General features: G+C 47.1%; 1 protein-coding gene across 1 annotated transcript in view; it reads left to right on the forward strand.

The window, feature by feature from the left end:
• Window positions 1–14835, forward strand: part of LOC136660620 (hydrocephalus-inducing protein-like) — a 103078-nt gene that overhangs the window by 79619 nt on the left and 8624 nt on the right. The window contains exons 50-61 of the mRNA XM_066637927.1: window positions 411–642; window positions 1532–1744; window positions 2876–3014; window positions 4942–5107; window positions 6070–6217; window positions 6705–6912; window positions 8039–8260; window positions 9517–9686; window positions 10295–10493; window positions 10777–10935; window positions 12267–12547; window positions 14229–14448. Of these exons, the coding sequence (XP_066494024.1) occupies window positions 411–642; window positions 1532–1744; window positions 2876–3014; window positions 4942–5107; window positions 6070–6217; window positions 6705–6912; window positions 8039–8260; window positions 9517–9686; window positions 10295–10493; window positions 10777–10935; window positions 12267–12547; window positions 14229–14448 (2357 nt within the window). The remainder of the gene's footprint in view (window positions 1–410; window positions 643–1531; window positions 1745–2875; window positions 3015–4941; window positions 5108–6069; window positions 6218–6704; window positions 6913–8038; window positions 8261–9516; window positions 9687–10294; window positions 10494–10776; window positions 10936–12266; window positions 12548–14228; window positions 14449–14835) is intronic.

Here is a 14835-nt window from a genome sequence, read left to right on the forward strand (position 1 = left end):
CAGCTGTGCCAATGGGGCATGTGCTGTATCGTGCAATTGGGGGACAGTCATAGAGGCTTCCTCAAGGTAAGGGAATCTTTGTTCCCTTACTTTGGGGCTCCCTTACTTTGGGCCCTTACCTCTGTGCTGAAAAGTTGGTTAGGATTTCAGCCTTAGTCTCTAAGCCTCTGCTTTGTGTTCCAAGTACCATCTGTTGTCATGAACTCTTCTCAACACCTATCAGAGAGAAAGAATGCTATTTGAAGCCCAGAAAATGTTTCTACTGGCTGCTGGGGTTTACTTTACTCCCAGGGTCTCCAACAGAGAATTATATGAAGGAATGAGAAATAAATGGAAGTTCTTTGTATTGCTGGGAAGTATATGTCAAGCCACAATGGTGATCCCAGCAAATTCTGCCTCTCACCCAGGAGAAGATCCATTGCGTACCTCAGCCGCTTCTGTCAGGACCCAGTCCAGCCGACCGCTCAGCCAACTGGAGAGCGTGATGGAGAGTATGTCTTCCTACGTGTTCCCAGTAGGCAGCCACCCCCCGTTCTTTGTGGAGCCCAACAGTGGCATCATTCCTCCTGGGAGTTCCCGGTGCCTCCATGTGAAATTCTCTCCCCTGGAAGTGGGAGAGTTTGAAGGTCGCCTGCTCTGCTGGTAAGGAGATGTCACCTGAGTGGTAGCACTGCTTCATGGGAAGGTGAGACAAGGCCTCTCACAAGGGCTGCCATGTTCTTGCCCTTTTGACTCCATGGAGGCTGGAATCACGAACAGTGCCAGAGATTGCAGATGCTGTTTACCTAACAACAGGTTTTCAGTGAGGTTGTTTGCTTCTTCATCTTAATAATAATAATAATAATAATAATAATACTTTTAAAATAGGGGAATTTTTCACTTGTATTCACCTTCTTCAACTGTAAGGAGGCTCCAGCATTGGGTCAGTTCATGAAAGGCCTGCTGAATCATTTGGGAGCACCAGGCATTTTGCCTTTGCCATTGACTTTCACCTTTGTCCCCAACCGACTGGTAATGAAACAACGTGGCGTTGAGCCAATCCTTGGACCTGATTCCCCAGAGTGGGGAAGTCAAGGGGTTCCAGTGGCCCCAAGAAACCAATTCCAGGGTAAACCTTGCTCATGCCTGGAAGTCATAAAAAGCGAAGTGCATATTTGCCCTGGTGCCTGGAACAGTGGGACTTGCCCCCCCCCCCGGATTGCAGACAGCATGGAGGAGGCTGTGATCAGTCTGTGGCTTGCAGATCTTGCAGGCCTGCACTTATCAAATGCCATTGTATTAAACTCACTGAAGTGGTCTGTGCCAGACAGTGGGGTGAAGTAAGGGTCTGCTGTTGCTGTTCTCTTGGGATAGCTGGAGATACAAATGAGTGGAGGTCTTTCATGAGAAGTGTGGCCACCACTGCTGTAAAGACAAAGAAAATGGCTACAGAGAGAAAGTGACAAGAAGGGGACTTCATGTAACATGTGGAGCAGAAAGTTTCATTGGTTAATTTACATTTGCTATCAATCTGCTTTTTTCTTCTTCTCAGTATTTCTAACATGAAGCCTGACGAGGAAGGCCCTGCTCTGTCCGTGAAGGGGAAGGGCCTGCTACCGTATTGCCACTTCGATCTGCAAGACTCTGATTACCTCACTGCAGGCAGAAGCAACCCAGACCTGCGAGGGCCTGGAGGGCTGGCAGTGGATCCAAACACCAAAGTGATTGAATTCACTTCCGTCGGAGTCCACATCAGAAACACCAAGTGAGCCTCCTGCAGCAGCAGAGAACTGGCAGCTGAAAACTGCCTGGGGCATTTAGGTTGGCAACTGACCTGGAACAGCTATCAGCATCAGAAACCAGACAAGTTTCTGGAGAAAAAATCCATTATGGGTTACAAGCCATGATGCATATGTACACCCTCCTGATTTTAGAAATGGGCTATGTATCAGAATGCCAGATGCAAGGGAGGGCCCAAGGTTGTAGGTCTGTTGTTATCTGGTGTACTCCCTGGGGCATTTGGTGGGCCGCTGTGAGATACAGGAAGCTGGACTAGATGGGCCTACGGCCTAATCCAGTGGGGCTGTTCTTATGTTCTTAACAGTGCCAGTATGGCTTCTGCTGTGTCCTTCGGGGGATTGATGGCTACTAGAGGCCTCCTTTGGTTAAGGGATATTAGTTCCCTTACCCCTGGGTAACCCTCAGCAGCTGCTATGGGTCAGTTCAGACCTGGTTCAGCTTGATTGCTGGCTCAAGTCTGCGTTGGCCTGGGAAGGCAGATCAGGCCTGGGAAAGGGGTCAAGATTCGGCCTGCAGCACCATCACTGAACCCCCCTCTCTCTGACCTGATATGCCCTCCTCCCTGCCCCTGTCACCACCCCTTGGTGTGAGCCAGACCAGGGGTCTTGGGGAGCCAAAGAATGAGATGCAAACAGCAATAACAAAAGAACAACAACAATTGCTAGTTCCAGCAAATGGAAAGTGCTCAGGGGTGCCTATTTGGCTGATGGTGTCCCTTGAGTCTCTGTCCTGATAGAATACTTGCTAAGAGTTTGTGCGTTGTTAAGGATGCCATATTGCATAGGGGGTCTGATCCTTGTCAGTGGTGTTGAGACTTAATGGCATACTTGCTTATTTTTGAGGCTCATTTGCAGTTTGTAGGAAATAAAAAAATATTTAAGAGAGTCTCTCTTCTCTAAAATGTGCTTTCTGTGGAAATTTTCTTGTTCTTCAGCAGCTTCAAAAAGGTGTTTATAATGTAAACCTTTTGTGATATGCAGAATAATTTATATGCAAGTGATTGATTGATTGATTGATTAAAAGGTAGGTGATTAATCTGTTTCAAGTCATGATAGACTTAACAGTGATGATGTCACTTCCTCCTTGTCCTGGACAGGAGCTTTGCCATCCTGAATCCCACCAATGCCCCATACTCTTTCCAGTGGACCTGTGAGCAGCAGGTGGAGGGGAAGGAGAACCCTGCCTTCATCTGCTTTACTGAACGGGGCCAACTTCGGCCAGAGAAGGTGGTAGAGGTGAGTGGACAAGGAGAGGAATCATAGCCTCCTCTGCACTCCTGACATCTTTTTTGGGACTGTGACTCTTAAATATGGAATGGGTCAGGAATCGAGGGACTCGGGTGGCTGTTAACCTTTTCCCAGTGACTCTGATTAGCATTCCAGCACCCAATTCACAGCTTTGAACCCGTATCCAGGTAAAACAAACACCAAAAGACCATCACCTCTCTTTGGGCAATCCCATCTGTAACTTCAGTGCAGACAGGTACTCAGAGACACACCTAATCTCTGGTTTCTCATACCAAAATGTGCTGTGGCGAGTGTCACCTTCCTCCAGCAGCATCCCCTGTCAACATTTGGGGAAAGAAAGTGTGCTGCCCTTCAGACATCAGTTCTGCAAAGCCTTCAGTTATCCTGAAACTAGCCAAGGACATACAGCTGTTCCATGACAAAGCACTGGTCTACATAGACTGGAAATCATTGGCAGCTGTCAATCTTTATCTGTTTTAAACATTTCTGTCCTACAGGTTTATGTCACACAAGGGAGGCTTGAGGCAGCTCACAACTCTAAACAGTCAATAAAAACAGTTGGTGACCCAATCTTAACCCTTACTAGTTAAGGGTTAAGTGCAGAGCATGCACTTCACTGGTGCAAGCAGTCACAAGAGTGCCATAAAGCACTTTGCAACAGCACACCTTTTAGGAGCACAGGGGGAGGGGGAGAGTGAGAGCCTTATCACTGGTGCTACTGTGTGCAGAGCTTTGCCTACTGGAGCAGGTAAGTCCAGCAAAGAGGCAGAGGGAGGGCTGGAGGGATGCAACAGGGAGGGAGAAGGGCAGGGACAGGATGAGCAGATTAGGCCTTGCTGGGAGTGGGATTGGTGGTGCCGGTGCACGTCGTATCCTTCTTGGGCCTAATCCTCTAACATGAATCAGTGCGGACTTGTGCCAGCTATATAGCTAGTGCAGGTCCGAGTTGACCCATTCAAGCTGCTGGGGCTTACCTCAGGGCAAGGGGACAAATGTCAGTATCACCACCAGGGCCTTGAGGCTTCCATGCAGGCTGTTGCTTTTGTTGGACCCTCACTGTCACCTTTTATCAACCGCACGGAATCACACAAGCTGCAGCAAAGGCAGCTTGCCCAGGAGAATCCAGGTTCGCTGAGCAGGCCATAGTTTGCATGTCCAGAAATGAGTGGATGGGTAGGATGGGTAGGATGATGGGGTCGTATCATGGTGACAACAGTCATGGCCTTTAGGTTCTGCTGCAAATGTATATATTGAGTTGTAGTCATATGGAACCCACTGCAGAAGTAGGAAAGTCCCTCCCCCAAGTTCTGCAGGAGGTTCCCCCTAAATAGACTTTAAAATCTGCCGCAGAATTTGCCATCAGTTCTAGCAGTTGGAAGGGAAACCAAGACAGTGGTGAAGCAAGCAGGGGGCAGGGGGGCAGCCACTCTGGGTACCAGACCAGAAGGAGGTGCTGCAAAATGTGAGGACACATGCACTCCAGCAGCTGGAGTGTGTGTGCACTCACAGCAGCAAATGGAGCAAAATCGACCCAGCCACCACTATAAGTGTGCAACAAGAGCCTGGAAAGGAGGAGGAAGGAGCACGGCAGCTAAATCAAGAAGCCGCCATTGCTGCAGCCTCTCCTCTTCATGTTCACAGAAGAGGAGGAAGCCTCCGCCTCCTCTGGGAGAACCCGAGCATGATGTCACTACATTGTGGGATGCCACAACGTCACCACCCCAGGCACTGTGGCCCCTGGCAACACTGCTGGGCGAAGGTCAGCTTTTCCCATGCTGGAGAAAGGATTCTCTGGCTCCAGCAGGCTGAACAAATTATCAGGTCCCCAGTTTATAAATGTTTCTTATAAAGAGCAGGAATGTGTGCCAAGGAGCCCTCAAAGCAAGGTGTGTTGCATTTGTTTTTGCACCTGTAGGTTTTATTTGAATTCATCCCCCAGCATCTGGACACAACAGAATCATTCTGGACCTTCACAATTCCCGAACACAACATTTCCGTCCCATTCCTCTTGGTGGGCCACACTGCTGACCCTGCAGTGTCTCTGGACAGAACCCACCTGAACTTCCGCTCACTTTTGATTGGTAAGGACAGTCCCTGGCAGCCCTTGCTGACCTCAGTTCCTCTTGTTCAGAAATGGCAATGTCTGTATTCCTGGTGTTCTCAAACAGAGGCATGGGGAGGTTTGGCTGGAGGAGGGAAGCAGCCTGTTGGAGCAGAAAACTTAGGAAAGATGACGGGGCGCACAGCCTTCCAAGCCCTGCTCTTCTGTAGCTTCACTTCAAAGATTCTCAGCCACTTCCCAAATCACAGCACTGTTGCATATTGAGTGGGAGCACTGGCAGCTCTCGACCATGTTTAACACAAAGAATTCCCCCATTCAAAGATCCTGATGCAGTTATTTCATTTTACCCGGAACGCTAGACATGGATTAGATGTTTCTCCCTCACTCCCACCAGAAACATGCTATGGATTGCAGTACAATAATACGTGGGGGCATTTCAAGATGTCCTGGTTATGCCTTGGCTAGGGCAGAGTGTGGTGACTTACCCAATTCTATGCATATCTACTCAGAAGTAAGTCTCATTGTGTTGAATGAGGCTTACTCCCAGGAAAGTGTGCTCAGGATTGTAGCCTTAGGGTCCAATCCTATCCAACTTTCCAGCATCAGTGCAGCCGCAACGCAGCCTGGAGTTAAGGGAACAAATGTTCCCTAACATTGAGGGGGCCTCTGTGACTGCCTCCCCACTGAAGAATGCAGCACACGGCCCATTGGCATGGCTGCATTGGCCCTGGAAAATTGATTGGGCCCTCAGTCTATATTTCAGGAGAAACTTTGTATGCGCCCTTCAACCTCTCCAACCACCTTCCTTTTCTTTCTTGCCGTTTTTATTGCAAAAAAATTTACATTTTAATTTTGGAAAGTATCCTCCAGGAATGTCTTTGAATAGCATTGCAACTCTGATCAATAGCTCAGGGGATAACAAAGGGATCTCCTTCGGAAACTGATAGGAAGCCTAAAATTGCATTGTTTTTTCCCCTGAAGGACATGAGGTTCGTGAGAGTGTCAACATTATCAACGATGAGGACAAAGCCTTCAGTTTTGCTTTCAGAGAGGGCTCCCGGTTTTCAGAGGGACGCATCAATTATCTGAAGGTTCAGCCCATGGAAGGTTCAATCCCACCTTGTTCCAGGTAAAGGAGGGTGAGGAGAGAGCTACATACTGCACTTTTAGGTTTCAGAGAACTGAATCCATTTTTGTGTTTTCCAGTGGTCTTGCCTACAGCTGTTTAGTTCTGTATATTTGAAAAACCATCCAAATTCTACAGCAAGGATAACTAGATCTACTTTTTTCCTGGGGTGGCAAGAGCAGCATGCTTGCTCTTGAGCTCCTTTGTCTATAGATAAATGACTGTCCACATTCACGTTCTGCTATGTAAAGAAGGCAGAATCCTGGCTTTTTGCTCTTCATAGATGTCCCTTCACTGGCATAGGTCAGCACTTGCAGGTCTCTCCTGAGAGAGTGCTCTCGAGTGCCCTGAGTGCTCTTGAGCAGCACTTAGAAATCCATGAAGACTGCTTAGCACGTCCTCCAAGGTCTAGTTCTTGTCAGCATTGAAGCAGGTAAATTGCTTTCTCAGCACAACCAGCCTCCACCAACCTGTGTGGTTTTCTCATCAGGATTCCAATCAACATCTTCTTCATGCCAACACTGGAAGGGGATGTAAACTTTAACCTGATTTGCGATGTCAAGTGGAAGAGCCAACCTCTCTGCCTGAATGTCAAGGCTACCGGTCACACCATGAACGTGTCTGTGAAATATGAGAAAAACGATGGCGTGGTTACTGAGTTGGATCATGACCAGGTGAATGCTATCCATTTTCAAGAGGTGAGAGAGCAGAAGGGCCTGAAGTTCATTCCATAGTGAAGCTTTACTACAGAAAGTACTGACTTCAGAACTTGGGAGTATGTGATGAAGAGCAGTACATACAGGGCCCAATCTTATCTAGATTTCCAACACTGCTGCAGCTGTGTACTGCATCCTATGGTGTGCGGACAGTCACGGAGGCCTCCTCAAGGTAAAATAACTTTTGTTCCCTAACCACAGAGCACTATTGCAGCTGCATCAGTGCTGGAAAATTGGATAGGATTGGGCCCAAAGTCACTACCAGTATTAACAGATAATGTACTAGAACAGTGTTTCTCAAACTGTGGGTCAGGACCCACAAGGTGGGTCATGAGTCAATTTCAGGTGGGTCCTCATTCATTTCAATATTTTTCATATATTAGACTTGATGCTACCATGGTATGTGACTGCATTTGGGGAAATGTGACAGATCTGTACTTTTAACAAGCTACTATGTATATTATTTTAACAATGATGGTAAATGGGACTTACTCCTGGGAAAGCGTGGGTAGGATTGCAGCATAGGATTGTAAAAAAATTTTCTGCTTGATGATGTCACTTCTGGTCATGACATCATTTCTGGTGGGTCCTGACAGATTCTCATTCTAAAAAGTAGGTCCCGGTGCTAAATATGTGAAAACCACTTTGCTAGAAGGTTCCCTTCCTCCCACCTACAGCAGAGAGTCTATATAGGCTGGAAAATTGAGTATCAGTTTTCTGATTTCATCTGTGGGAAAACTGGAAATAGAAACTGGAGAATTTGGGATGTGTTCTCTGTTGCTACTTGGCTGTGAGGAGGTTCCTTCTCTCCAGCTCCTTGTTCTTATGAGGAGTGGGTGGGCTGGCCCCAGTTTAGCCTCACTTTTAGTCAGTGGCACTGCAGTGGAACATGGCGAGCTACCTGAGAAGATCACTAGGTAGATTGTCAAGCTGCCATGACTAGCAGCAGCTCTGCAAGGTTTTGACATGTTCCTTTGCCCAGTCCTGCCTGGAGATGCCACCAGGGGACCTTCTCCCTGCAAAGCAGGCCCTCCATCACTGAGCTGCAACCCCAACCTCGGCCAGTGGCACCAATGCCACCAGGACACCTTTTCTCTGCTCTCCACAGGTGCAACTGAACGACTATGTGTCTTGCAAGTTCTATATCCTGAACACAGGAAAATTCAACTTCACCTTCTCTTGGGAGTTCCACAGTGCCAGAGCCTTGCAGCAGTATTTTACCATCTCTCCCAATAATGGCGTGGTGGAGGCAGGAGAGAGGGTGGAGGTTATACTATCATTCCACCCACTGAAGGCCTGTGTCCTGAAGGACGTTGAGCTCAAACTACATGTAAGAACTCAGATTTATGATATTTTTCTTCAAACTGCACTGGTCGATGTGTTTCCAGCTGTTGTCTCTTTCTTTACATGGATGTCACGGGGGAGCCCTTTTCAGGACTGGACCCACAGCATAGAGAGAGGCTTGATTAATTCCTCATCTCTTTTGTAACCCTTCATCCCAGTACAAATCACCTTCCCCATTTGTCTCAGAATTTGTCTCACTGGCACATGCTGCCAGTGGTAGCTTCCCTCCTGGGGCAAAAAGAACTTTTGGAAGGAGATTATTTTCATGGAGTTGCAGGAGCAAAGGGTTTAAAGCCCTCCCCCATTACCACTGCAGTCTCAGTGATTTGCCTCCTCCCTTGTTGCTAATTAAGGGAAAGACCAGACAGTACTATGATGAGGTTTATAACGCCCTGTGTACTTTTAACTGTTTACTCCCCCCCCCCCCCAGAATATTTCAACACTGCAGGCATTTTGTGGCAGGGAACAGTTTTACTTCCAGCAGAGAATTAAGGCTGAGCTGATGCCTGGGCTTATACCACAAAGTGTCTCAGCAGCATTTTCAGTCAGGCTTCAGATTCTAGAGCAGGGGTGCTCACACTTTTTTGGCTCGAGAGCTACTTTGAAACCCAGCAAGGCCCAGAGATCTACCAGAGTTTTTTTTTACAATGTTCACGCCATCATAACATATAACATTTATGTGTACAATGTATGTTGGTGTACCTTGAGCCCCACTGAGTATAACAGGACTTACTCCTGAGTAGACATGCCTAGGATTAGGCTGTGAGGCTGCAATCCTAGCCACACTTACCTGGGAGTAAGCCCCATTGAGTACAATGGGCCTTACTCCCGGCGTTTCCTCCCAGAGGCACCTGAAGGGGAGGGTCGGCACTCCATGATCTACTCATTTTGCTTCGCGATCTACCGGTAGATCGCGATCCACCTATTGAGCACCCCTGTTCTAGAGTAATGCTCAAGATCAACCCACTGGGGCATTTTGGATGTCTGCTTGCATCTTGCTTCTGTTCTCCTGGTCTACATTACCTCTGAAAGACACATCCTCCATGCTCCACAGGCCTTAATGCATGCCCTGTTCCCCTCCCTCTTCCTCCTCTTCTTTTTCTCCTCTTAACCACACAGTCCAGAGAAGTCTGGGTAAAGAGGCAGGCCATTGGCTCTTCTCTCCAGAGTGCAGGAGCCCCCAGAAGTTCCTTGTTGTGGCACATGCACTGACTGGGTTTCTTGGGGCTTCTCTTCTCACAGGTTAGCCATGGCCCGGTGTTTACTTGTGTCTTGCATGGCTACGCCATGGCTCCCAAAATTCATTTCTCCTTCACCAAAGTGGACTTTGGAAGCTGCTTCATCTACCAAGCTGGGATGCCAATTCCCAAGCGAGTCCTTACTATCACAAATAGAGATCGCAAGGAAGCAAGGTAAGCTGCAGTGAGGTTGGGCAGGTGAGTCCTGCAGTCACAAAGCAGGTGCACATTCAGGTACATGCCACTGGGCTGTGGGCAGCCTGCAGCAGCATTGATTGGGAAGTCACAACTTCTGGGGCAGGGAGGAAATCCAGCAAGCAGGGAAAAAGAGCTGGGGGTGGCAAACAAGAAAGAGCAAAATTAAAGTGCCTTTTCTTTTCTGCCACCTTGTCTCTTTAAAATCCAAGCCTCACCTGGGCAGTGGACTGCCTGGGCAGTGGACTGTGGCTTTTCACACAAGTTAATTGGACTGATTGATTTCGCCACCTGAATTGGCAACACAACTATCGGTTCTCACTGAAAGGGAAATAAATTTCCCAAAGGGATGCATAGCTTTCCAGACAGTTTTGAGAACATTTTCTTTGGCCATTTATAATGAGATGTTTGGGGGGAATAGCTCTTTGATTCCATGCTTCAGAAGGTGAAGTCGGTGTCAGCAAACTCTCTAAGCCGAGAGGGGCCCCAGGGTGACTTTTGGGGAGGGTAAATTTCAGGGTAACTCTCAAGGAGGAGGACTTCTGTACTTAGCACCAGTTTGAAGGTTTGTTGTGGCCTCTTCGCAGCTTGGACTGCTTGTTCACCAACACGGCTTTTCTTGAACTGACCTTCCAAAATAAAGTGCTGAGTCCTGGAGGAAAGACAGATATTCCCATTGTCTTCTATCCCCGAGAAGCCATTTCCTACAAAGAAGTCATCACCTTTGAAATCAATGGGCTCTTGCAGCGGAGCATTGAAGTCACTGGGAAAGGCATTGAGATGAAGGTAAGATTGAAGAGGGCTCAGCAGTCATCAACATTTGTTACCTCCCTGTAGGCTATCCGGCCTCTAGTGGGTTGCCTTGGACCATTTAGCTGGCATAAGTACAGGGAGCTTCTGGGGGCATGTTGAAACAGGAAAGAGGAGATAGGATCTTGCTGTGCGCTGCAGTTTCTCTCTCTCTCTCTCTCTCTCTCTCTCTCTCTCTCTCTCTCTCTCTCTCTCTCTCTCTCTCTCTCTCTCTCTCTCATATGTTTCAGTTCTCATACACTCCTTTTCCTGCTTACAGATTGAGGTCGTGGACCCACACAACAAAGTGCTGAAATTTGGAGCAGTCCCTCCAGGTCACACTGCTAGGAAGACAGCCACCATAGTGAACAACAGTGTCAGCTTTGTCACTTTCAAACTCAGTTTTATGTCCTCTGTGCCAGAGTTGCAAGAGTCAAAGGTAAGGTCTCACCCTCTCACGGAATCATTCCATGCTGGCCTGCTGGTCAGCCTGCCCACCATGGGATCCCTTGGCATTTGTTGCCAGGAGTGCTTTAATAATCATGAGCACCCGGGGAAAAACCAGAACCCTGCATACTGGTCAATGGCACAGCTTAGTAGTTCAGCATGGAAGGAAGAGGGAGGCAAAGATGAAGCAAGAAAACTCTTATTGTGGGGATCATTTAACAATAGCAGGAAAGGGGAATCAAAATCATGCCATACAGTGTTTTCGGGTACAGACCTAACCAGCTTTCCAGCACCGGTGAAAAGGCAATGCAACTTCGAGGTAAGGGAACAAACATTCCCTTACCGATCACTCTATAGCAGGATCCAGCACATGCCCCATTGGCACCGCTGTACCAGTGCTGGAGAGTTGGTTAGGATTTGGGCCTTAGTCATCTGTACAACTAAGCCCTGAACCTAAGCTATTGTGATGTACAGAAGAGAAAGAGGACATTCTCAAAAGGGAGAGAGGCACCTAGTGGTTCAAGGATGCAGGGAGAAAAGAAGGCAGAGAAAGGATGCAGGGCAATTGTGTGGGTGACCCAGGGGGAACTGGGCTTCAAATTGGGAGTTTTGAAATATCAAGAAGGAAGGGGGAAAGGAGAAAAGTTGGGAGACTGAAAGAAAAGGAAAAGAAACGTCGGGACTAGATCCTACAATATACTCCAGTCTGTGACTTAAAGACTCAAGAAACACCTCAAATTATGTTTCAAAAGGAAAAGAGTTTGGGCAAAACCCATGACTAGAGAGGGGCTTTCAGGAGCTTGAACTGAGGGCTACAGGCAAGGCATGAGCAGGCCATAAAATCACTCATTTGGGGCGGATGGCTAGTCCCACCAGACAAACTCTCCTGGCTGGCACTGCTACCACTCAGGGAGTCCACTATAGGCAGCCCAGTCATTTGAAGACCTGTAGTGATGGTGATGGGTGTCTGCCTAGGCCTGGGGCTGGTCTCAGGGCTGGTCTAACACCGAGGCCTGGAGTTGGTCTCGGGCCTCCAGTAAAACAGTTTAGGAATAGATTTCCCAAATGCGCACACTCAGCACACTCAACACACTCACACAAAGAACAAACATGATTGGGCCATTGGACCATTCTCTTTGACGTACCAGTTGATCTTGCTCAGGGCTTTTGTTGTGCAGAGGGCCATTCAGCCATGAGAGGCTTGGCCTGGAATCCGAAGTGTTCCAACCCAGGCACAAGTTGATGGAGCAGCTGGCCAGGGAGCCATGGTGGCGATGTTTTCTTTGGGACTCCTAAAGGCTCTGCCTCCGGTCTTCTGGGCAGGTTCTCACCATGACTCCTACAAGTGATGTCACCCTGATACCCAAGGAAGGCACCTGTTATGTGGAGGTGACTTTCTGCCCAAAGAGTCGCATCCTACCCTTCAAGGAGGAAGTCCTGATAGAGTGCCACGGAATCCTGCGCTCCCTTTTCATGGTGCAAGGCAGCTGCCCAGGAATTGAGGTCAGCCTGGACCAGGAGCATCTTCCCTTCGGAGCAGTGGTGCAACGGAGTCAGGCTTCTCGGCACATCACAATGCAGAACACAGGAGACATTGGAGTGGGGTAAGTGCAAACCGTGCAAGCCAAGCTTCCTCCTCAGCGTGTTCACTCCACCTCACCCCCACTACACCCCTTGCATTCAGCCAGCCTCCCTCCTGCCCACAGAATTCAGCAGGCTATTCTACTTCGCTTGACAAGGCAGTCTAGCCTGCCCGGTTCCTCTTTCGTTCCCTTCCTGCTTTGCATCCAGGATGACTTGGGGGAAGTGGTGGGAGAGGAGCAGCTCAGCAAAGATGCCACCACACATCTGCTTTTCTGTGCGGTTTCTCTCCATACACACACCCCTGCATGTGAGTAACGGTCATGTACAATACCACACCAAGGAGGGACCTTCTCTTTTTTTCTTTTTTTCCCCCCCAAAACAACTATAAACAAATACACATAACACATAACACAAAAAACATAACACACTTCACTACACAAAAAACACAAAGGGTACAAGAAATCATATATCATTATCATATGTCACTAGAACTAATAAATCATTACATAGCTTGATCAATTCCTCTTCTAAATTTACCTTAATATTCTCTTTTCATTCATCATAAATATATCATATCATATCAAAGATAATATATATGTAATACAATCATCTAAATGCCCTATCGTATATTTGTAAAACTTCATTTTCAACCAAGCAGGGTTTTTTCCTTTGTTCAATTTGTGTACGTTTTCGTTGTTAATCTAAAACTTCTAAAAGTCTGTCCATTTCTGTCACATTCATTATTTTCTGTTAATTCATTTTTCGTTAATATTTTAGAATCCTTCCAATATCTAACATATAAGATCCTCACTACAGTTAAAATCATAATAACTAGGTATACATCATTTTCCTTATCTATAATATCTAAAATAATATAAAATTTATTGCTCTAATAAATTTTTTTTATTATACTTCCAGATCTATTCCCATTGATCTATTGTGATATCATGGCCTATATTTTATGCCCAATTTTATCATGCATTGTTTTACTGTTTCTTCTTACATCTCAAAGTCCAATAGTCCATCTTATAATGCACATATTAATTTGATCTCAATCTTTCTTTAACAGAAATGGCAACATCTTTTTTTTTCATAAACTACAAAAACTCCTCCTAATTTTTTATTCCCCAACAATGCCCTATTCATTAGTCATCATGTTTCTTTTTACTGGTCTTCCTCTCTTTTTGTCTTTGTTGCTATTGGTGAGTGCCTCTTACTCGCTCCTCTAAGCTCTTCCCTCTCTGATTCATCTGTTGTTCCTAAATCATCTGATTTCTTTTCATCCGACTCCATTTCTGGTCTATATTCTTCTAATTCTTTTCTTCTCAATTTCTCTTCCTCCTTTTCTTCCTTTCTTATCTCATCTTCATCACTGTACTCAAGAAGTTTTCTGCTTTCATTGTTGAATTTATACTATATCTCTGTGTCTGATACTGAAAAAACATACCCTCTGGAGAAAGCCATCTGTATGGTATTTGCCTGCCTCTTAAAAATTTTGTCAGGATTTCATATTCTTTTCTCTTCTTCCTTACTCTCCATGGAACACGTCTCAAAATGTTGACTTTGTTGTCATCCACTGTCCATTCCTTTTTCTGTGAGGCCTTCAGTAATTTATCTCTGTAGAAGGTTCTGATAAATTTTACATGGATTAAGGAGGGACCTTCTCAAGCCCATCTCCACTTTTGTTTTGTTTTTTGAAAGATTTAAATGGGATGCCAGGCGCTTCAAACCCGACTTCTCCATCAAACCTGTGGAGGGCTACATTTCTGCTGGAATGGACGTCTCCTTTGAAGTGACCTTCCACCCCTGTGAGCTGAGCCAGAACATCTGCTACGAGAACCTGCCGTGCCATATCCAAGGGGGAGACACATTAAGGCTCACCCTGAACGGCTGCTGCGTGGGAGTCCCCCCAGTCAAAGAGGTGCCTTGCAGGGCTCATCAGAAGCGTTGCTCATGTGGGTCCAGAGAAGCCCGTCTCTAGTGTGGCGGTTACCTGGGAATGGGAAACTTACCAGGAGGCTCCTGTGGAAGAGCCCTGAAAACAAGTCTGCCATCAGCACCTCCTCTTTGTGTAATCTGTACCAGCCTGAAGAGCTGATACAGCAGCACCTGATCATGTGTCTTCTCCCCCAAACACTGTCTCTGGTGTCCTGGTTTCTTTGGCAGCTTCCAGATGTTGGGTTCTCAAGCACCCACATTCTGAAAGCTGGAGGTGAAGTGCGAAGTGGCTCACAGGAGAGGCCTGGAGTTGCTCTCCCCTCCTCTACTGCTCACACCTGCACGGACCACCTGCCACTCTCCAGGGCTT

The sequence above is a fragment of the Tiliqua scincoides genome, chromosome 9, assembly GCF_035046505.1.
Source record: "Tiliqua scincoides isolate rTilSci1 chromosome 9, rTilSci1.hap2, whole genome shotgun sequence".
NCBI classification, from domain to species: Eukaryota; Metazoa; Chordata; class Lepidosauria; order Squamata; family Scincidae; genus Tiliqua; species Tiliqua scincoides.